The sequence below is a fragment of the Gymnogyps californianus genome, chromosome 14 (assembly GCF_018139145.2).
Source record: "Gymnogyps californianus isolate 813 chromosome 14, ASM1813914v2, whole genome shotgun sequence".
In the NCBI taxonomy this organism is placed as follows: Eukaryota; Metazoa; Chordata; class Aves; order Accipitriformes; family Cathartidae; genus Gymnogyps; species Gymnogyps californianus.
Window position 1 is genome coordinate 1,901,669 of NC_059484.1, and position 23,457 is coordinate 1,925,125.

A 23,457-nucleotide genomic window follows, 5' to 3' on the forward strand; every position below is an offset into this window, starting at 1 on the left:
GCCACCGTCTCCCGGCCGTGGAAAGCAAGGACCTTGCCGGCAGTAGAAGACACCCCCTTGATGCGCTCCATGCAGTGAAGAGGCAGCTCCATTGCCCTCGGCCGAGGCTCTGCGGCTTTCCAGGGGGCTGGGGGAGGGGGCTGGACCAGCCCCTCCAGCCAGGAGACACAATCCTGTGGATTTGCATCCTGAACGCCCGCACGGACCCTCCGAGATGCGGGGACATGGGAGCCTTTCCCGCATGAGGACACTAAGACCTTTCTCCTCCCCCCCAAACATCCGTTCGCATCCAACGCGGGGCAACTTGTTACCTCTGACGTTCAAACTATGCCAGCAGGGACGGACAGACGGACAGGGCGTGCATAGACAAGCGCCTCACAAGGTCGGGGCCGAGAAACCAAATGCCCCGAACCCATGGGCTGGATGGGGGGCAGAACCGGCCCAATTTTCCAGTTCCTCCCCTCGTCAAGGAACTGAGGTTAGGGGAATTCCACGCCAGCCATGTGCTGTTCGTGCTGTATGTCCTGTGGGGAGGGATGCTGCTGTTACCTGAAAAACAGCATCCCAAAGCCAGCATCCCAAAACCAGCACATCCTGGTGCCCAGACTCGCTGGAGCGGCACAGGGAGGCGCAGGGCATGGGGCAGCACCGGCTGCTGAGTGACCCTGGCTCCACGAGGAGCTAATATTTCCAAATCCCTCCCGGAGATGTTAAGAAATCCCCTCTCAGGTGGGAGAGGAGGACCGGCTCCTCCAGCAGCTCTTAGCCCACGAAACACCAACGCAGCCTGCAGCCCTCACGGCTGATGTGGAGCAGATTGGACCTGGGGTGCACATCCTCACCACAAACAAAGCATCTCCCAAAAAACCCAAGTGCCAGAAAGAAGCTACTGAGGCCCAAGCAGGGCAGGCCCGCCGTGACGCCACTCTCCCCCGCTATGAGAGCCGAATCCCCCAACAAACTGATGGCGAGGTTTCCTCTGCCATCAGTAAGCGATGTCTCACATCCTCTCCGACCATAATGGGCTAAAAAACACAGTTCCCCTGTGGATTCAGCCCGTTTCCTTCTATTCTTTAACAGGAAGCTCTGCGAGAGTCAGCCCAGGCAGGCAAATCACTCCTCACCCTCTTGTCCCTCCCGGGATGGACAGAGCCTTAGCGGGGCTGCAGAGCCACAAGCCACCGAGAAGATGCTGGCTCCGTCCGTCCATCCGCTCCTCTGGCTGTTCGGCTGCGTGCTGTTCCAAGGTGAGATGCTCCGCTCGCACCCCAGGTAGGGTGAAGCGGTGCTGGGCGGGGGGGTTTGGGGAGCCCAGCTTCACGGGGGGTACCAAAGGGAACCGGCCAGACGTTCGAACATGTAGTACCTGCCATGGGAAAGCTCAGCCTTTAAACGCAGGGGTGGCAGGAGTCAGGTTGCTGGGAAAAATGCGGCTGTACCAGGTTTACAGAGTTTATTTGACGGCACTAGAATAAGGGAACCCGTTTCCCGGTTAACAAAAGGAGTGTTTCTGCCAAGGTTCGCGATGCTGAGGCGTTTTGTAGTAAGTGACTTTTGTCAAACAAGCGTAAAGGTAGAACATTTAAATGTACAGGACATTATTTTCCTCAAAGGTATTTTTTCCTTGGCTGATTTTAATTTTTCCTCTTGTCGATATAAATACAAAGACCCCGTGCAAGACTCACGCAGAACATGCCTCATCCTCACTGTAATAATTCTGCTCCTTTGTGATCATTCTGCTTTAACTTCTCTTTCCCACTGAGTCGCTGTGTGGGATGAAGGAACCGGTTTCCTGCTCTGAAGGGTGACAGGTTCTTTTTTCCTGCATCGTCAGGCACCTCTTGTGTTGCTGACAGCTGTAGTAGCTAGGAGCTGAAAAGCATCCGAAGGAATATAGACTGCAACATCATCGCTACTTCTAATAGACAACCACCTAAAAATAATGTGTCTCCAATCCAAAGTTTTTATCATTAAACCATAGAAGTTGCCTACGGGTTACAGCCAGTGTGCTGGTAATAATGGGATTTTTAAAAGGCAGAGAATATAGAAACCAATTCAGTTAGTAGCTGTCTAATTCTGAGAAGTAAGAGCACATGGACTGGAAAATTTCTCTCTTCATTAGAGGGCAATACTGCTGGCTTCAGCAGAGGAGTGATTTGTGCCTGGTGTCAGACAAAGGGCTTCGAGGCCCCTTGGCCATACTGCGACGCTCCTTAATGCCTGCCCAGAATGCTATTTTTCTCGTACCAGTACTTGGTATGCTTTGCATGGGACAGGAATGCCACAGAGGTTGTCAGGCACCTTCTCGGGCTCGGCTGCATCATGCCAAGATGCAGCCCCCTGCCCGGTGCGGGACCGCCGGCCGCGCTGCCCCCAGAGATTCACCTCCCGGGTGGACCCGGCTGCTGCAGCGTCAGGTGGAAGGGATGCCGCCCTCCGTCCTTCGGTCCTGAGCGCATCATCTCTGTCCTCTGCAGCCTGCTTAAAATCCTGGGGCAGGGACCGCTCTCACTAGCTGTGTGTCCAGCAGCTAGCGCCGGACCCCAGCAGGGCCAATGCCTACAGACGATAACGACGGCACTGCTGATGCTCACTGTACATCAGCTGATGCTGCAGTTGCACCTCTCCGGCTTTGACCAAAACAACCGGCCTTCCCCACTGTCATGTATGCTGTCTCATTTTTTTTGCATCGATCCGACAGTTCTGAAATGGCTTTTTTAATTTTAATTTTATAGCAAAGTCACTAAGGTGGTCTAGTACTTGGGAGGAAAGCTCCTGCGCAAGGCAAAGCAGCAGGCTTAGCGAAAGGGGCAGAGACGGGGTGAGTGGTGCCGACGGTTCCCCGACATACAGGCAGCTGGAGAAGGGAATTAGAGGCTCTTGAACAAGACAGAAGAGCTCAGATGTCTCCCTGTACCTGAGGAGATGGAAGTAACCTTGCAGAAGAGACAGAATTTGCTTTGGCTGGAAACTAATACCTGCCTGTTTCCACTTAGGGGTTTTTTTTGGGTTTTTGTTGTTTTTTTTTTTTTACTTTGTACAAGTTCATTAATTTATTAATGAATTTATTATTTCTAAATTTAAACTTCTAAGCTCTCGCAGTTATTTCTAAAGGGAGGTTCAAATACTGTTATTTTGAAATTGCTGAAGTGGGAAGGTTTGGAACATTTCCAACCTGGTTTTCCTCCCCCAGAAACACTTAACAGAAAATTGGTCCAAACAAACCTCTTCCTATGAACCATTTCCATTTACAATGGGCAGGCATTTTCCAGACAAAAGATTCCCACTGAAAAATTCCTCCTCGAAGCTGATGGAGTGGGAAAATCCTGCTGGGATTTTCCCACTGTCAGTCGCTCCATCCACTGCTCTTTTTATCTGTGCCACAGCCAGTGGATGGATAATGCCACGAGAAGCATGGTAGATCAAACCCATGTACGTATGTTGATACATATTTTCAATATAATCAAAAACATGGCGTGCAGCTAGAGGATAGACATTCAGCTACCAGGAGACCTTCCAGATACAGTACTCGCATCCTTAAACCAGGGCATCCAGTGCATCCTAAAGCTGATTCCTTGGCCAAAGACGAGGCCAGCGCAACCCCGACCTGGTGAACAAGGAAGAGAAAGCAGGAGGTGGCTAGGAGAAATGTTTGTTCACAAAACAAACTGCTCCCTTCTAGTAACATGAAACCCTGCAGATGACTCTGCAAATCTGACCAAAGTGGCCGGAGACGGTTTCCAGGAATTATGTCCCATTTACAATGGGTGAGTCAACAACAGGTGTCCTTGGAGGGGATGGTGCTGGTAACCCAACGCCGGGAACGCTCCTACTGGGAGAGCCAAGGCGTGGGCTTAAGCCCAAGACTAGAAAAGGGAGATCTGTGTCTTGCATAGCACCAGCAAAAGCCACCACTGCCAAGCCTTGGCTAGAAGGTCTCATTACTCCACTTCCCAGAGGAGTCCACTCAGCATAACCCAACCACCACAACAAGGAGGAACCTCCCTTTTGGTCTTTTTTTGTAGACATGGGCTGGGGGGGCTGTTTTTACCTTTCAGCTGAATCATCCCAGCACAGCAGAAAGAAGCAAAGTCCACTCTAATATCTCTGGTTGCGGTGGTGTCTGGAGATAGAAAAGGTGCAAGGAGACTTTGCCCCTAATGCTGGTAGCTGGTGAAACTTGCTACAAACCTGGTGAAACACCAGGGATGTGGTTCAATGGCACTGCCTTACTAGCAATTGGATTTCACAGGTTAGGGAGAATCTTCTTACCCCTTGCTGGTGAGAACCCACTGGCTTGCGACCCAGTCCCCTGAGATCAAGGTTTTGCTGGTCTGGGGCACAGGGATGGGACAGGGACATCGTAGTCCAGAAGCAAAGCTAGTGGCTTGGGCTTGCCACCCTACATAAAGAGGAGGCAGAGAGAGCTCACGTGGAGCTGTTTGTAGCAGCAATGTGGGTCTGTGGAGGTGTGGAGCATGTCCCTTCACACTCCAGAGCAAGCCAGACAAACCCTTCTGGCATGGGGGACAGCCATCACTGGTTCTAGGCAAGAGAGAGGATGCAAGGTGGGTCTCCCCTGCCCTTCCCACCATCATCAGGCACAACTGCAGACTCTGCGTGCTCCCGAGGGCAGCACAGCTCTGGGCGAGCAGCTCCAGACATACGATTCAATAAGCTCCTCTCGTACATTAGCTAGAAGTGACTCTGGAGTTGCTAAAAATCTTGGAATCACACTGAAATTAGTGTGATTAGAAATGAGGGAGAAACATGTCACAGCTGACGATGCACCAGATGGAGACACAGGACCACTGGGCTCTGTGTCTGCCACTTATCACAGCTGCGTAACTGTCGTGGTTTAACCCCAGCCGGCAGCTAAGCACCACGCAGCCACTCGCTCACTGCCCCCCCACCCCTGGGATGGGGGAGAGAATCAGGAAAAAAACCTCGTGAGTTGAGATAAAGACAGTTTAATAGGACAGAAAGGAATGAAAAACAATGAGAATAATAATATGACAATAGCAATACTAAAAGAATTAAACTATACAAAGCAAGTGGTGCACAATGCAATTGCTCACCACTCGTTGACTGATGCCCAGTTAGTTCCCGAGCCGCGATCCCCCTCCCAGTTAACTCCCCCCAGTTTATATACTGGGCATGATGTCATATGGTATGGAATAGCTCTTTGGCCAGTTTGGGTCAGCTGTCCTGATGGTGTCCCCTCCCAGCTTCTTGTGCCCCTCCAGCCTTCTTGCTGGCTGGGCACGAGAAGCTGAAAAATCCTTGACTTAGTATAAACACTACTTAGCAACAACTAAAAACATCAGTGTGTTATCAACATTCTTTTCCTACTAAATCCAAAACACAGCACTATACCAGCTACTAGGAAGAAAATTAACTCTGTCCTAGCCGAAACCAGGACAGTAACGCTCCCGTGCCTTGTTTTCCCCAGATATGAAATAGGGATAATAAAATGACCTCTTCCATGAAGTGCTTTGAAATTCGGGAATAAAACCTAGGTGATATCACCAGGGTCACTCACCTAAAATCTGGACTCAGGCGAAGCTTGTCAGGCCGAGATGCTTCACCTGCTCTTTAGCTGCCACTTCTGCAAGACTCAGCACTTCAGGCAGCAGCGGCACGGTGCCTCCCCAGCACCCATGTGCTGAAATGACTGCCCCCAGGCAGGGACGTCCTTCAGCCGCTCCCCTGGGGTCCAAGCCAGGAGACTTAAGAAAAGAAAGTGGAAAGAACAGGAATTACGAGAAATCCCTTTGCCACCCACCCCTTACACACCTTGTCTCCTGGGTCACTCGGTGGGAGCTGAACTGATCCCAGCAGATCACGTTCCTGCATGGCGTGGTTCACGAACACCGCACAGCCTGGCTGCTACCAGCAACGCCCAAATAAACCTGGGGAATCTTGGAATTACTGGAAAGAATAATAAATTTGTGAACAAACTTGGAAGCGGTAGCAAAGAGCCTTCATGAACTCGGGGGAAGCAAGACGTGGCTGGTAGGCACCTACCGCCGATCCACCACGTTGGCTGTGCCGCTGCAGGGGATGGTGACACGTGTGCTGTCACAGGGCTCTGCGGACGCCTGTCCGGAGGTGTAGTGTACAAGCAAATACAGCAGCTGACCTCCTACAGCAGCTGGAGCACACAACATTTGGAACAACATCACACAAACTGCTGAGGACCGCCTGCGAGGTGGCCTGGACAACAGCAGGACCTTGGCTGGTAGCCTCGTCAAGGTGTGAAAGCAGCGCTGCTGAACTAGCCTGCAACTCCTGACACTTCCTCTGCGCCTCAGTTTCCCCACCTACAGAAAACAAAGCGGAGCTAACACTACCCCTCTCCTCTGTAAAGTGCTTTGAGATCTGCTGATGAATAATATTATTTTAAAAAAACTGTAGGTAGGCGAAAAGCACACGCTGGGCTCCAGCTCCCATCAGGCCTGGATAGGTGGTCCCCCCATCTTTCATTTGAACTGGGCATGGAGTGATTTCCTCCTCTAAAAACCCAGACCCAGCGTCAAACCCTAGGAGCAGTGCAGCCAGGAGAAGGGCAGGACCCATGTCACCAGCACTACAAAGACCAGGAGCAAACACAGAGCTCTAAAACAAGCAGGTCGCGGAGGGAACCAGAACCAGTAAGCAGTTGGGAGAGTGACGGTGCAGCAGCATGATGGAGCTGGTGTTTACTCCCCAAACACCGTGGAGTGTGTGGTGGTCCAGCCAGGAGAAAAGCCATGCTGCTTTCCTCTTCTAGGAGCAACCACTTTTCGTGTTAAAAACAGACCTCAGCATGCACGGTGATGTGGCAGAGCCCGCTCCATGCACGCCGTTTCCCCACATTGTTTGTCTCCTGGCTTGTTTTCTACATTCAAGTGGTTTTTAATTGACTTCCGCTAAGATCTGTTTCCAGAACAGCTCACCAGAGAGGAGCACAGAGCATGATGCTCAGAGAGGATGCCCAGGCCTGGGTGCAGCCTTTGAGGACGGACAGAGGAAGGCTAAGATTAATTTTAATTGCTGATGAGATCCGGCTTTAATTCCTGGCTCTCTAAACTTTCCATAACACTTTGGCCGAGTCATTACAATTCAGAACCATTTGGCAGTGAGCTGCCAAACCCCCCATGTCATTTGGGAATTAGACGCTTAAATACCTCTGTGGATCTGGGACCTGATTTAGGCTGTCACTTATCCAGCCTGCATAACAACACTTTTCCTCTCTCTCTGCCATAATTTCCACCTTACCTGTTCTGCTGTGAGACCCTCAAGGCAGAGGCACCTTTTTTAGGTGCTTAATAAAATAGGACCTAGATTTTTGCAGAGCTCTCTGCTTTCCAGGTTTCCTAATACAGGATTTTTTTTTCCATGTGAAAATCGTAAGAACTGGGTGTTGTTGCTCTCTGCTGCTTCAGCAGCTGCTGTGTTTCACCCAGGAAACAGCTGCATTTCTGTTCAGCGGTCAGTATATTTTTGTCATGGGTCGTTTGACAGAAGTGCCAACATATGAATTGAAAAGTCTAATTTTAGGTTGCTCGGTCTCTTTTCTGAAAGCGTTTTGCAACCTGCAAGCAGAGGGTGACACCGAGGTTGGTACAGCAAGGCCACACAGTGCCACGCGGGCTCTGCAGCTCCCTGCCATGCAATGCGCTACCTGGGGACAGGTAGGACATCACCACATCTCCCCCCCAAAACTGCCAGGGAAGGAGAAGAGTCCAGCGAGTCCAGGGTTACACGTCATCGGGGATAGACGGTCCCTCTCCATCACCAGTTCTGAGTGGACAGGACCATTCCCAGTGCCATCACACTAGCGCCAGAGATCCTCCCCTGGGACTCCATCCCTCTCTGAGTACAGACTGGAGAGCACGAGTCCTTCTTGAGCCTCATCTAAACCCTGCTGAAGTGTTTCCAACAGCTGGCCCAGGTCTCTGCTACAGCAGCGCTGCTATACGGAGGCTCTGATGTAAAGTCTGGGGTTTTTAAATGTCAGTGCCTCTCTTTGGTCAGCAGCCAGAGAAACCACTCTTTAAATGATTGCTAAAAACAATAGCAAAGCAGAAATAGCTAAAATTCACCTTTTTTTGTTTTGACATCGTTCTCTTTTTGTGCTGAGGAGTGAGCAGGGTGAGCTGCTGGCTCCGGCAGCATCTCGGCTGCCGTGTGAGAAGGCTCCATGGAAAGACCCCTCCGCTCTCAGTCTAACACTCACATCTAACCTCACAGAAGAACTACTGCAAATAACAGAAATCCAAAATTCCCCTGTTCATCCTCTGGCAAAATTAACCGAAAAGCAGCTAGCGCTGAGTCAGAGCTGAAATGCACCTGCAGCTCCAACGCGCTCCTCTGCAGCCCTATGGCTCTGGTGGGTAATCAGGAGCTTCCCATTACAGCAAGAGCAGAAAGCCGTATTTCCCATCATAAATTCCTTAGCAAGCTCCCTGTCTCCACCTAGAACTGCACAATCCGGCTATAAATCACTTGCACCCAAACACGCAACAAATATCTTGGCAGTGCTTACGCTCCATGGCGAGTCATTTGAACGGCTTTGATGTTTATTGCAATTACAGCTGCGCTGGCTGCGTCCCGATTATTATTGTTAGCTGTTTACAGAGGCAGGGCCCTCCGTGGAGGGGAGCAGGGCCGTGCTGGCAGCGGCACCGGGAGGAAACGGCTTCCAGCACCGTTTGCACGAGAGTCCCCCGGGGACGTCTGCAGGGAGCCGCGACGCGTGGCGCTTTTTTGTTCGCACCCACCGTGCTGCCCAGCCCCACGACGTGACTTGGGTCTCTTCCTGCTTTGCGCACGTCCGTCCCCCTCCGATGTAATTCAACCGGGATGCTAAGCACCTCCACCAAAAGAAAACACCTAATATAACAGGACTTTTGATTATTTGAGTTGGCAGGGAAGGCACAACAAGCAGCAGTGGCCAGAAGTCAGAGCCAGACCTGCTCCGCTTTGAAATAACGTGCGGTTGTGCTTAGAGAAGCCAGGGCCATTTATTCCTGAGTAAAGTGCCAAAAGTGGATCTCCATCCCTTGGCCTCTTCACAGCAAGACCTGTCACTTCTCTGCAGCAAAGCTCAAATGCGGCAGACCAGGGCGAGCATCTACTTGGCCAGGGGAACTCCAGGGACCGAGCACTGAAAAAAACATGCTTATTCATCTTATTTACAATAACCCCAAGGTTTAGTTTTGCAAACGGAGAACTCCTTATGAGCCAATGCTCTGGTGTGACCTTCAGCAAAGGGCTGAGCTGTGGTGGAAGAAAGTGTTGAGTACAATCCTCTTCCTCTTGCCCGAGGGCCCAGGGGTGCTGGAGCTAGCCCATGGGATGGTCCCATCAGGGAAGGCAGGACAGGGCAACGTCATCCCCCTTGCTCTCAGCTTCCTCACGCCCTAGAGCTCCGTTCAAGCTCTCAGATTTCTCCTCAGCTGCACCAAAAATGGTGGAATAAACAGCCAGCTCAGCACCTTTATTCCCCTTTTCCTTCGACAAAGACTAAGTGTAGACAATAGCTCTTTCCTCAGCGATTCTTGATACTTTCACATGCCATGTACACTAAAAAGCATGTGTAATAATTTTAAAAAGAAAATGTGTTACAAGCAGCTACTCCTCCCCACGAGAAAAAAAGACAATGGCTCCTGCAAGCAAATTTTGGAGAAAGAGGAGCTGTTTGAGTTTGGCAGCTGCTAGAGGATATTGGCCCCCCATGATGATCTCAGCACATTCTTTTTTGCGCTGAATGCATACAGAGTACCTTAAGGCATTTGCAGGCCAACATCCAGAAATTGTGTTGTAAAGCTGTTTAAGAAGAGGAAGCCCAGTGACAAAGTGAAACCTTGGCAAACTCTTGGGATCGATGGAAACAGCCCAAGTCACCGCATGTTCTCCATGGAGTCAGGTGGGCCCCCGGGGAGGAGGCAGTGACCCACAGCATCCCAGGCGACAGGGCTGCAAAGGGGTGCATCCCCCTTCCTCAAAAGCAGCACCTCTACACCTCTTTAAGAACAACCGTGCGCCCAAAAGATCGTTTTTCCCATTATATTAGTTGATTTAGTAAGTGATGCTGCATATGTCCATAATCCTGTCTATGTTACTAGACTGATGTTCATCCAACCTGCTCTTCAAAACCTGCAGAGAAGGATATCCCATAACTCTCCTACGCAATCACTCCTAGCAACTCACTATCCTTATGTCAAGGCAGTTTCCTATTGCCCAGCCTCCCTTTTCCTTGCTGCAGTTAAAGTCCTTGTTTTCTGGTCCTGTTCCCAATGGACTTAGAAAACCAATTAGTCCCTTCCTCTCCATGTAGTTAAAGATCTGATCATGTCTCCTCTTTCATGGACTAAGCAAGACAGATTTTGCCAGCCTGCTGCCCAGTGAGCTAGAAGAGAAAAGCATGGAAAAGATCTGAAAAGTCAGGTCTGATTTTCACAGCCAAATCCTATCTGGAAAGACACTGTGTTTTATTATGTATTCACCGTGGTTTACACACTGTTTTGGTTCCTGTTTGGCTGGGATCGCTGTCATAAAGCCTCAGACAAAAAAACAATTACGGCTCCAACGCAGTTACATGAGAAAGATGAGATCAATCAGGAGCTCGCTACACCCAGACGGTCCCGAGGGGTGGGCTCTGAGCCAAGCCCCCATAACCCACATACACCAGATGCTAAAGATCTCGTTCCAGACACACACCACTATCAGGGCAATCATCTGACCTCTTTCAGACACCTACAGCATAGGTACCTACCGCAAAGTTCATCGCCTACATTGCCTCTATGGCTCCTGATAAGAAACGGGACGGCGCAGGCTGTGGCTCCTCTAGCCACAGCCAGAGTAAGGTAGAAATCTGAAAGAGGTAAGGTAAGGTAGTAAGGTAGAGGTCTGAAATAGGTCAGAGCAATAGGGTTTTGGAAGTGCCTGGTCCTCTCTTTGGTGAGAAAGAGAGCCTGGAGATGAGCTCTCTTGCAGGCTGGCTCATGAGAGATGTAACGCAGCAGTTGAGATGAATCTCGCATACAGGGAGGACAGATTCTGGCTGTAAACGGCGCACAGAGCACTGCTCTGCTCTGGCCAGCGCTGCGTTGCTGGACCTCCCCTCCTGCCACCCCACAAGGCTCAGCATCCTGCAAAGGCACTGCACCTCATCACAGACCACTGTTGCAATGGAGTTACGCGGCATTACAAGGGGACAGCGAGCTGGAAGGATTCAACCTTTACTGCTGTCCCTTTTTGTCCGAAACCTTTAGCTCTCGTGGGACTCTGGTGAGATGGATCACTGCTGGGATCAGATTCAGCTGGTTTCTGCAGCTGTAATGTAGTTTCTTTCATTAATCTTAACTACAGGCAGCACCAGGATCACCAGCAATAACCATTTAAAAATACCAGTTAGGATGTGCATTTCCGAAACTAAAAGTCACCTTTTCAAAGTTAAACCAGTTGGGTTTGATGGGAGCATTTAAAGTGCACTTACATTTTCCAGTTCCTGTCCCCAAGTGTGGGAACTGGACATTTCTTTTTTCTGTTTTAAATGGCAGCATTTTTAATTGGCATCTCATCTAATCACAGGACTCCAGGAGCTGGGGCTTAAAGGAAAACACCAGGGATCCTGAGAGTAGGCAACATGGGGGATTGGTGCAGGGATGCTTTGTCATAGATCCAAAACAAAAACCAAAAAAAACCAAACCCAAAAAGCCCACCTTTCAGTTGAGAAACTAGGAGCTCAGTGCAACACCTACAATCCCGGGAGAGCAAAGCCTTGCACGGACCTACAGGAGTACCCACCAGTACCAGGGAAGGCAGCTCCGAGCCAGTCCCCAAGCTGCAGCCCCCTCGCTGTGTCCAGACTTACACGGCCACAAGGCTTCAGCCGGCTTCCCAGGATACAAATACATGGGACAGAAGGATCAGAGGTAGGAGACAGGAAGGAAAAACAGTCCCATCAGCTCCTGGGAGCCTTTACAAACCTCATCAAGTGTGTGTCTTAACTCTTTAAACAGCTCCAGAATACAGGTCAAAGAGCCTGTCTCCACCAAGACGGAGCTGGAGGCAAACAGCTCATGGGGAGGGAACGACCCCACTGATTTATATGGCCTTGCATATTCCCTGTAAGAGAGGAAGACGGCTCTGTGAAGGGTTTGGCTCCATCTCAGGAGGAGGGCATTTCTTCCTGGCTGAATAAACTCCAGTACTAATTTACTCAGAACCTGGTAGTTTTGCACTCAGTGTTTGCTACTACTTCTTTACTAATGCTTTTGGGGAAATCATGTATTTCAAAGTCATTCCTCCAGAAGATGAGGAAAACCCAAACCACACAACCAGCAAGAACACAAATGCATTAGTGACAGTCACAGATTAGCACCGCTAATACCCTTATTCTTTCATTTCAGGTACTACAACCTCCACAGACCCTTCTGTCCACGCTGTAACAGGTACCTCCTGCATCGTGATCTGCTTTATATGTCTATTTGAATGTGGCTGCACATGCCCACGTGGGGATGCAAATGGAGAGCCCACAAACGGGAACCAGATTCAAAACTCCCAGCCGCTGAAGCACCTTCTCCCAGGACCCTGCGTTGCCCACCTCTGCCTGCCCCATCTATCGTCATTTACCCCCAGATCTCCAGGGGCCACGGAGGCCACTGCACCCCAGAGGATGACCTTGCCTGGCTCCCCTTTTTGTCTGGAAGAGAGCAATGCGGTGTTCCAGGAAGCCTAGTGAAAGCCTCATCTTTGCTCCCCGTTTCCCCCAGCTGTTTCCTAGCAGTTAGCACGCTCTCCCTCATGGATCCTCAGAGCCAAGGTCCCTTTGCCCACAGGTCCCTGTAGCCACACCAGTGACAAACCCTCTCCTTAGCATCTCTTGCCCCCATCACCCTTTCAGCTCTCATTGGCTCCAATGGCTCCTTTCTGGCCCATCCTTCAACCCTCCCTATGGGGATCCTGCCAACAAGGAGCACGCGTAGGAGACGTCACCTTCATGTCTCTCTGCTTGTGTTACAGGTCAATCCCAATCAACAACCCACAGCCCTGAAGTAAAGAACCATACCTCAGGTAACGCTCATGCGGAGACCTAAGAGTGCAGCTCAGGGGCATCCTGGCTTGTAACTGGTCTGACCTTCAGTCCAGCTGGGCCATCCAGCAATAAAAGGGGCTGTGCAGCGGCAGGTTAGATGAGAACAGTGGTGGGGAAGAAGGAAAATCTGTGGCATAAGGGCTTCTGATCCAGCCAGCTCACCCCAGAAGGATCAAGACATGGAGGTGAGCAAGAACAGGAAAAAAAATCACTAAATTGAATAGGGAGAAGCAGGGTCAGCAGGTCACAACCCAGGGAAAACCCTGGGCTTTCCATCTTGTGCACACAAAGGATGCGACTGCCCAGAGCCCAGGAGCCAGGCTGGGCGGTGTCCGCGTTGCTGCATCCTCCTGCCTGGCATCACCCGCTTTGCGTAGCAGCTCTTCCGTGCAAGGACCGTCAGGTACGTGCAGTACGTGCAAGCATAGTGCCTGGCACGCCAGGTCTGGCCTTAGCTCCTGGTGTCGTGACGGAAGTAACAGCAATGAAGTCGTCGTTGTAAGAGCTTCCCTGCATTGCATTTACTGTTCAATACTGCCCTCTTGACAAGCCTGACCACACTTTTTTTTTTTTTTAAACTAAAAAGTACCAGTGCTTTGCACACCCTCAGCACCTCCCATACAACAGGTCAACACGTTCCCCATTTCTCCAAGAGGAAAAGGTGAAGCATGAAGAGGCTTGTCCTAAACTGTACAATGTTTGCGTCAGCACAGGGACTGAACACTGCCTTAGCTCTAATTCAGTTATTCATGTCGGGGGTTTTGCTTTGTTATCTTCCTTCAGGGAAACAGCAATCACTCATAAGGACAGAAAAATATTTAAAAGTAATATGAACCTCTGAGGAGTTCCCTTACTTTATTCTCTTTTTTCTGTTCTCCTCCTCTGCTGAAACCAGCTTCAGGACACTACCACGTGTACGTGGTCACACAGAAGCCCTGGAAGTGGGCGTAGGGAGGTGTTAGCAGAAAGTTATGTGTTTCAGTCTGAAAATACACAAAACCAAATACACAAGAAGGGATCTCTCCAACTCCAGATCCACATCTGTTAGTCCACTTCGATCTTTGGAGACAGATCTCTTCCAGCTATGTTTGGAAAAAGAAAAAAAAAAAAATGTTTCTAAGCACAACTACCCCTCCAAAGGGACCCCAAAAATATAAAGGAAAAAGATCTCAAAAAGATCTCAGATTCTGCTTCCATGCCTTGCAGAAATAAGAAACTTATTCCTAAATTCAAATATTTTGGTGAAGCATTTGGATAAAAGGGGGAAAAAAAAAAAATACAACCTTAAAACCATTTTCACTCTTTTCTCATTTTTATTGGAAAGCCAAGAGAAGTCCAGACAAGGAACTTGCCTATAAATTCCAAGCTGGTGATCTGCTCTTCCTTGCAGAGGGATTACTGAAAGCTTTTTCCTCCACATCTTGCTCTGGATCATTTTCTTGCTACGCAGCTTTGAGTAGCAGGTTGAGAAAGATGACAGAGCCTCCAGACCACTGCAAGAACTGAATTATTTGTGCTTAGAGACTCTCAGTGAAGTGAAACATAAAAGTTAGCATTTCAGTAACAAGCAAACAAACACGCAGGTGCCAGGCAGCTCTAGCCAGTTAAAGTGTCCAGTGATAAAAACACCTTCATTTTCAAAGCAGGAAAAAAGCGGTGGCAAAAAGCAGACTTTCTCCATGTGTCTCCTGAGCTCTACCAGCTCAGCACCTCCGTACACTAAAAAAACCCAAAAGCTAACGCCAAAGTACAAGAGCTCCCTGACTCTGAGCAGGACGGAGGCTATTTCCTTGTCTACTCATGCCCGTGCTTTCCCTAGCAGATTATCCATAACTCCAAGGAGTTTGAGGACTCTTTGCAATAGCCATGCCCTCCTCCAAGCTGTTTCTGAGCAGAGCTTGTGGGGAGCAGAGCTCTTTGAAGTAATGCTATGCTTCCTCTACAGAGCCTTCAGTAAAATCAACACCACCAACCGACTTGTATCTCACCTCTGTGGGTCAAACTACTACAGCCAAATCCTCTTCCATCGCTACAACACCGCTAGCATTGACTGCACGAGGTAAGTACGGAAAACTCAAATTTTTCCTCAGGCAGGACCTGTTTATGCATCCCTCTTTATCCAAGCAAAACTGGGGGCATCAGAAAGACTGGGCTAGTCCATGCCACGCTACTTATTCAGTAGCAGCAACTTTTTAATCTCTCTGAGTCTTTGCTAAAAGAGCAGCTCATTCCAGCTCCCCAGAAGCACAGGGCTGGACACAACCATGACCTAGACGTGGCAGCTGCACAGCAAGCCCATATCAGAAAAGCCAGATCATGCTTTACCACGTAATGTTTTGTGGAGGAGCTACAGGCACCCCAGCCTCCCCAGCAGACCTCTCCCATGCTCACCTCTCATGTACACTCTCTAAATTGACTGCACAGCTTGCTGGCTGGACATCTTGATGTTTGTTTGGAGAGGAAGTCTCATGCAAACAAAGATTTTTACCCTGTGGAAAACCCAACAGCTCTCCATAGCTAATTAGTAGCAGCTTCAAGAGTTAATTCTCCTTTCCCATGTTTTCTTTATCCAGATGAAAAGTCTAGTGGAAGCAGAAGCACAGCAGCTTCACCACCTCAAGGTACTTTGTCCTTTTATAGAGTAATAATAAGTTTATATCATTTCATGGCAATTAGTTTACTTGAGTCACGTGGTACAGGTGATCTAAGCACTAGTCTTTATCTTGGGGTTGAGCTATCAGTAACACCCAAAATCATGTCTGGTATCCTTACAAGCAGTGATAAAACACAAGGCCAAATGCACTTAACATCCTCTGCCTGGGATGAACTTGAACAGTTCTGATCTGTGTTTAGGAAAAGGGAGCCCTTTCAGCATCCTTTAAAAACAAAAAAATAACTTTGCTTTTGACAGTTTGCTTAACCCAGCCTGTAAGCAAAAATTAGAGAATTCAGTAAGAGTTTTCTCAGTATACAGGCAGAATCCAAGAGAGTGGGAAGACTGAAATCTGACAACTGCGCTGATTCCCCATTAAAGATTCAGCCTCAAAAATCTGCAACGGTCAAGACAGAAACTGCTCTGCCTCTCCACGTAACTCTTAGATCTTCTCTAACGCAAGCAAGGTTAAAAACCCGTGGTCAGCTCTGCCTGCACAGATGTCCAACCAGCATGCCTGTGCCCAGCTAAGCCAAGAGCCCTTTGCATCAGAGCAGACTGCTATTAATTATAACCCTGCTTTATATCTGAAAAGCTCCATACATCTTTGACTATAGAAATGTTGCTGATGCTTCCAAAAGCAAAGTCTCCTGTTGTGTGAGACCCAGCATTTCCCAGGAACGGGGTATCCATGCCAGGCTCAGCAAACCACAGCTTCTGCCCACCGCCTGTGGCTAGAAGAACAATTTCAGAATGAAACAAAGGGTTTGATGACCGGTGAAAAAATTGCACAGCAGTAGTCCCTGCTTCTCAGGACTGCTCTGCTCCGTGTGGTTACCCATTTCTGAACCAGTTAGATTTGTTATTTCAAACCGTTTCCCCTTTTTCTTCTGACTTTTGGCAAAATTACATTCCGAAACAGTGATGTTTTCTGCAAGACAGGAACCCCAGTTTCAGCTGCACGCCCTGTGGTCCACTGCAAAGTGCCAGAAGCTGTTTCACACTTCTCCAGGCAGCGCATACTTTTGGCCAACACTGCTGTTGGGAAGGTGAGGATGGGAAAGGAGGAAAGAAGATCCTACTTGACCTACAGATGATCTTCTGAAGCTCTAAAGTATCATTTTTAGTCTCCTGACAGGGCCTGTAGCTCTTCATTAAGGTCAAGGCAGACAATCTGGCCGTTCAACACTCATCCAGGAGGCAGCAAAGGGTTTTTTCCTCTGTACAAGCGAAACACACAGGCTAGCTTTAAATTTGCTTGCACAGGCATTGGAAGCAGCTGTCACAAACCAAACAGCTTCATACAAGCCAGTTCATCCCACTGAGAACTGGAGTCCTTGCTCAAACAAACCTCTACGCTGCCACAGCTAGACTACATATGGTGTACAAGTTAGCCCAACTCAAACTAGCTTAATTACTTCTAGATAACCCAGGACAGCATACCCACTAATTCCAACTCCAAGGACAAGCCGAACAGTCAATCCACACCCATATTCTGCAGAATTTCTTCCCCTAAGCAGATTTTTTTTTTTTGAAGTCTCAACATTTATGAGCAATAGCAAGTCTATAACCTTCCCAGCTTACTCTTCCAGTATTCAACTGCTGTATCTGCCTAAAAACTGCATCTGGGACTGCAGAACCTGAACAGTTTATACAAGGGTATTTGAATTTTGGTTCCCTGAGTTTCTATTTGGACATGGAAAATAGTACAAAATATGTCTGGTGGGAAGGTTTTAGCCCGAGTATGAATTCCATGTTTTCCCAGATATCACCAGCATTACTGTGAATCTGTTCTCCTCTCCAGCATGCCCATTAATTCTTTTGGTTATTAGATGGCACTCAAGGACAAGACTATTAGATGACACTCAAGGACAAGACTCACATTCTGCGTTTCTCTGTGCAGGTCAAGAGCCCAAGAGAAGTGAGAGTACCACATCATCAGCAACTCAAGGTGCTTTCTCCTTTCTCACGCAGAGAGATGGTTATCCCTAGATGCTTTACAGCCCTCTTCACAGCCAACAGCAAGGCCATCATATTGCTGTCTTCAAGGCAGCACGGTGAACAGCCAACGAGTACCTGAGGGATGCTGGCCATCCCATCTAGCCCTTGAAAATCCTGTAAATCTCCACAGAAGCAGCATTTTTGGGGCAACCTGTTGAGCCTGGGAACAGTCGTTGTGAGTCACAGCAGGAAAGGTGCCACTATGGCAAAAGCTTGTAAAACAAGGGAGACGGGACAAGCCTCCCCTCAAACACACTGCCATATCAGTCCTTCACCTGCCACGCTCAGCTTCGTCACTAGGGCCCCAGCAGAAAACCCTGCGGGTGTTCTCCAACTGTCGATAAAAGGGGCCACACCAATGCCATCCGATTCCCACATAGGTCTTGGTCACTTTGCTGTTAACATTGATGGGGCTGGCCAGGATCCAATGTTATTCTCTTCAGTAAAGTACGAGTGCGAGTTAGGTCCTCTAGCATTGCTAGGAATCCTCTTCCCAACCTTGGAAGAAAGATTTTTTATAAAGCTACCTTTTTCCCCTCTTGTAGGCACCTCAAAGCCAGTCACCCCAACACCAAAGTCCTCTGGCTACTTGCCTGTGCCCACTCCGACAGATGATAAATCACCACTGACGGTGGCAGCTTTTGGTAAGGTCTTGTGCAACCTGGGGAGAGGAGGGGGATCTGTTTTGCCAGGCCACGTTGTTTTGGACACCCAGCTTCAAAGATGCTTCCCTAGAGACGGCTCCACAGTTTTCTTCTTCAGCATGCCTGAATCTGGAGTTTTCAGAGTGCAAGGGAAAACCCTTGAGAAAAAGACTTGTCACCAGCAGGTGATAAAGCACCTAATAAATACTCCCAGCCATGCCCAGCATACAAGGGACAGACAATTTAAAGTCCATCATGGCTACACCTGAGCTTGGGATCTTGCTCCCAGCACCAGTGTTTGCCCCAGCTCCGTGTTAGGACCAGACCTGGGCACAAATGATCCCATGCTATGCCTTTGTTTCCCTGATAGTGTCTAGAATAAACACGCTACCCGCCTGGCAGCTTAGACAATTTTTTTTTCCCCTGCAAACCTGTAGGGACTTCATTCCCGCCCTGCCTTACTGCCTCCCCCTGTTCAGTTGCACCCTGCTTGGCAGGAAGCAGCCAAGTCCTCCGCACCCTTCAGACCATGGAAGGATGGAGCCAGAGATGCCACTCCTTAACCTGGCAATAGATTTGAAGATAGGCACGGGGGAGATTTAAGAGACCCACTCTGCCTTGGGCTATACTGTCCTACTCCTCCATGAAGACGAGGAAAAAAAAAAAACCAATTTGCTCATTTCTATCACACTATAGGAAAAAGTGTTATTTCAGAAGCATTTTTAAAAGTCAAGTGTTAACTTTATAAGTATCATTTGCTTATATTCTCCGAGGGAAGCCACAAGAAGTCCTGAAGCAGTCTTAACAGGACAAGATTCCCGTGAAAAGAATAGTTTGATTTATTGAGGCCTCATGTCAGAATCAAATCTGCACTTGGCCATTGGTTTATGAGACAGATAACATCGTTCACAGTCTTTAGCTTGTCTCTCCCTGTTATATTACATATTTATCTGACTTTATACACCCTTAGGATAAGATTTACCAACTGTAGTAGGGACATACTGACTTCAATCAATCCCCAGAGTAATCAGCTCACTTCTGCCCTCCTGGCACTGCCTTACCAATCAAGTATTCATCAGAAGCCTTTTGAGGCTAAAACACAAGAGGATAAAGCCATTCGCTCTAGTGACTACTTACTACTACTACTCTAGTGATTACTTACTTCTCTGCCTATTAAGTACTATGCTCATTTTAATGAAAATATTGATTTCCTACCCAAGTTTTGCTGACAGTCAAAGTCTCTCCACTACCCCACAAGCCGAGGACAGGCACGTTGTTTGATCAATCGCAGACAGTTCTTTCCTCCATCCCCAGGTGTCATCAGCTTCATAGTTATCCTGATAGTGGTTGTGATCATTCTGGTCAGCGTGGTCAGCCTGAGGTTCAAGTGTAACCGCTCAAAGGACTCAGAAGGTATTTGCCTGCGGCGATCTGTCTTTCCCTCATCAAAAAGTCATCAGTTTCTACATGGATCTGGCAATTCCTAAAAGATGCTTTTGAAAAGCTTACACAGTGGGGAGGTTTTGAAGCTAAACTGGAACACAGATTCAGCAGTTAGGAATGTAGTGCGAACCACCTCTTCAGAGCCCCAGCCCAGACCCATCTGCACAAGGAAACAGTCTCAAGTTTGCTGCAGTTAAATGGGCAGACTTCCAGAGGTGGGCAGCTCTTCCAGCAAAAGTCATGGAGTTTGACACTCCTTTTCCCTAGGAATCCCATTTCCCACTAAGCAGTGCCCACTAGAGGGCAAGGCTGCTCTACAGCAAGACAGATAACTGCCAAAAGACCGAAGGATGCTAGTGACTAAACAGGCAGCAAAGCATTCAGTCCTGCCTGTATGTCACATCGGTTGAAGAATTTCTCTAATCAACTCCCAGGTACCCGCCGCGGTGTCTCTAATCTCATTTGGATTTCATTTATAACCCTGTACAACATAATTCTGAATATAGCTGACTTATTTTATTGCTTGGCTGTGATGTTTTCTCACCTGTACATCACCAACTGCCTTTCTCCCTCCAGACAAACAGAAACCAGGGACCTCCATGGTATCAGAGAGGTAAGGCTGCTCACACTATACACTTCCTACTGAAAATGCCAATTTTATTCCAGAACTAATTTTAGCAAGGAAAAGAGGCTGCTCTGGTTATTTCAGGTGGAAGCATTTCAAGACATCTTTGAGACAGGTAAAAAACCAAAATGAGCGTTGATAGCACCTCATCCCCTGCCTGATGGAGTCAAAGGTTCAATATTCAGGGGCCTCATTTCAAAGCTGCACTGACATCTGTGAAGACTCATCACCTTCCAAAAGCAGTTTGCTTGTCTTTCTTTGCCTAGATACAGACTTGAGGTCTAAACTTGGGTTTCTGAATCTCAAAGCAGCCTCAGTGAGATGAGATCAGGTCCCCAAAAATATCTTCCAAGACGCCTATTACTGTTATCTAGCAAGAGCAGGATAAGGGGGCCCCAATCCAGAGACCTTTGGAAGAGAAGCACCAAGCAGAGGATGGTCCATCACTGCTACCCAAGAAGAGAGGCTGCAGGTGGGAAAGCAGCAGGAAACAAGAGCTGGAAGGGACCAAAACATGTTGCTCCTACTTTTCCATCTGATAGTTTCCTACCAAAGTAATAAACCCTGCTTTGGAAAGAGGCAAGGTACACAGGGAGCAAAGTCCCTAAGTATTTAGGTGCCAAATTTGCATCAACATCAATGGTTCCCAAATACCCTTAATAATCATGATCTAAGTGATGTGCTGCCACTGAGGCAGGACATGCCACAGCAGAGGACTGTGCCCCCGAGGGACCCTAATCCTCAAAGTCATCCAGTCTCCACTGACACTAAATGCGCATCCCAGCCCTCAGGGTAGGGAGAAAGGGGAAATCCACCTTCCTAACACTTGCAACTCTCACTCTTAAGAGAGACGCTGGCAATACGTGAGCAGCAGCAGCAGATGTAAAAGTATCTGGGGCTCCCTTTGTATGACAAATAAATTTAAGGGCGTAGGACAGAGGGACCCGGTAATGTTTCTTTTTGTTCCAGTTCTGGTAATGGCTGCAGGGCTAGAAGGTAATTGAGTCACTGAGAACCAGATCCAAACTGTTCCTTGATTCTGCCTACAAGTAGTGACGCAGGTGACAATGGTGCTTTCTGTCAGGCAAACCAGCGCCGCATCCGAATTTGTCTGGACGCACTGCTTGTTTCCCCAGAGATCTCCAAACTTGTGCTCAGACAGGGGATGGGGAATTTGGCGCTAAGGATGGGCCTGAAGCAGGACAGCAGCTCAAAAGGCAGCTCAAGTCAACCCTGGTCCCGTGTACAGCCAGCCGCAGCCTTGCCTGTTTGCCTCCAGTTGTGTGCAAAGAAACTTCCCTCTCTCATTTTCCAGAGTAGTTAATGTTGCCTTCTCTTCTTGACAGCTGCTCGACAGGCACAAGCCAGAAGGATAACAGCATCACTCTGATCTCCATGAAGAACATCAACATGAACAACAGCATGAGTTACCCACCGTCAGAAAAGGTTTCCCTTTTAAGCCTTGCTTTTTAGAGAGTTAGCTGGGGATTATTTCTCTTGCTGGATAAAAGCATGCCTTTGAGGTATTTCTTTGCTCTCTTATTCCTTCAGAAAGGTGATAAAAAAACAGCTGCCATCAAAATCCTACAGGTCCAAACTGGTTCCAGTGAGCCTCGTGAAAGTTTGGGTGCCCATCTCAGGTTTATCCAAGCTGCCTGAACTCAAGGTGTCAAGTGTACCTCACATATATAGGTGTCATCACCTAGGGCCAGCCATCAGAGCTAGAGTGGTTTGTCATTAAAGGAAGAGGTAAATAAGCTAGCCTTAGTGAAGTCAAGGTCTCGCCCTCTAGTCCAAGCTTACCACACTCCTGCTCCACAGGTGATGTTTGGAGCACATTCCCATCAGTACTCGCAGATCCATTCCACACAAGTAATTCACATAATTTTAAGTTGTTTTAAAGCTAAACTAGCACTGGGATTGGGTTTGAGGGAACACACCGCTTAACTTCTTTTGCCAGCCCAAACAGGCTGCTGATGCACCATGTTTTGTTCCTTTTGCAGGTGCTATGAAGCCAAGGGCCCAGAGCTTGAAGCTGACTTGTGACAACCAGCAGTGACTTTCTAGGTTTTTTTTTTTTTTTCTTTTCCTTGGGGAAAGAGCAAGGGTGGACTTTATATATAACTTATTATGTCCTTTCTGATCAATACATTTACAGTAGCATCCCACATAGCTTCCTCGCCTGGGGTCTAAGGGCTTTCTCCAGTAACAGCCTGCCATGCTCAGTGGTTGATATCTAACTCTATTTTTTTATATGCCTTCAAATCCTCAGACTATTCCAGCAGCAAGAAGCACCAAGGAACCATCTACTTCGCTAATAAACTGCTGCCTTAGATTAATGGCCTTTATACTCTGTGCCAGCCAGTCACAGGCTCATCAATCAGTATAGCCCCACATTGAGTCAAACCCACGCATTAGAAAAGCATGATCTGAGGCTGAAGGCCTAATGGGACATAAACGGCCAAGTGCTAGGTCAAATCCCAGCACGATTGCTCCAAGCCCCTTATCCTTGGTGCCCTCATTGTCCCCGCAGCGGTGGGGATGATCATATCCACCTACCTCACAGGGTTGTTGTGAGGCTATGTTAATCAATGTCTGTAAAGCATTTGGAGAGCCATGAATTAAAGGTGCTGCTGAAATGCAAATTGCCATCTTAAATACTTTATTATTAATAAACTGAGCTTCAGGCAGGCAGATCGCTATCTTCCCGCAGGTCCAACATGCTCAAACACGACTCATCTTAAGTGTAAAGAACAAGGTCTCTGCATAGACAGGGTTTTATCCGAGTGTAAAAAGGAATGGCAACAAGCAAAATGCTGAGCTACTTCAGCTCCTGAAGTTTGGCAGCCTGAGTTTGCTGGGAGAGCTTTCATCTTCCGTACCACCGCTTTCCCAGAGCTTCCCGATAGACCAGAAAACCAGATGCCCCTTCCAGTTCAGCCAGAGCACCCACCTTATGGCAGCACCAAGAACCACCAGTGCAGCCCCGCGTCACCACGATAAT

General features: G+C 48.4%; 1 protein-coding gene across 3 annotated transcripts; it reads left to right on the forward strand.

Annotated features, from left to right (window-relative positions):
• Positions 1-1,188: 1,188 nt before the first annotated feature.
• ECSCR (endothelial cell surface expressed chemotaxis and apoptosis regulator) lies at positions 1,189-23,081 on the forward strand. 3 transcript variants are annotated; one of them, XR_007767276.1, is made up of 12 exons: positions 1,189-1,247; positions 12,402-12,443; positions 13,015-13,065; positions 15,033-15,146; positions 15,661-15,708; positions 17,644-17,691; positions 18,287-18,385; positions 19,700-19,798; positions 20,405-20,441; positions 21,800-21,899; positions 22,457-22,520; positions 22,726-23,081. XR_007767276.1 is itself a non-coding variant. In XM_050905307.1 (11 exons), exons 1-11 carry the CDS (start codon positions 1,190-1,192, stop codon positions 22,463-22,465), a joined length of 705 nt encoding a protein of 234 aa, XP_050761264.1. In that variant the 5' UTR covers position 1,189; the 3' UTR covers positions 22,466-23,081. The 3 variants fall into 3 exon arrangements, 2 of the variants coding, with proteins under 2 accessions (XP_050761264.1, XP_050761265.1); XM_050905307.1 differs by having other exon boundaries at positions 22,457-23,081; XM_050905308.1 differs by lacking the exon at positions 19,700-19,798 and having other exon boundaries at positions 22,457-23,081.
• The last annotated feature ends 376 nt before the right edge of the window (positions 23,082-23,457 follow it).

What these genes read in the sequence shown, in the direction of transcription:
- ECSCR (XM_050905307.1), top strand. Translation starts at nt 1,190, where the DNA reads ATGCTGGCTCCGTCCGTCCATCCGCTCCTCTGGCTGTTCGGCTGCGTG. An exon ending in AGCAGCTTCACCACCTCAAG is followed by an intron (nt 15,709 to 17,643) that starts GTACTTTGTCCT and finishes TTCTCTGTGCAG; the next exon opens with GTCAAGAGCCCAAGAGAAGT. An exon ending in ACCTCCATGGTATCAGAGAG is followed by an intron (nt 20,442 to 21,799) that starts GTAAGGCTGCTC and finishes TCTTCTTGACAG; the next exon opens with CTGCTCGACAGGCACAAGCC.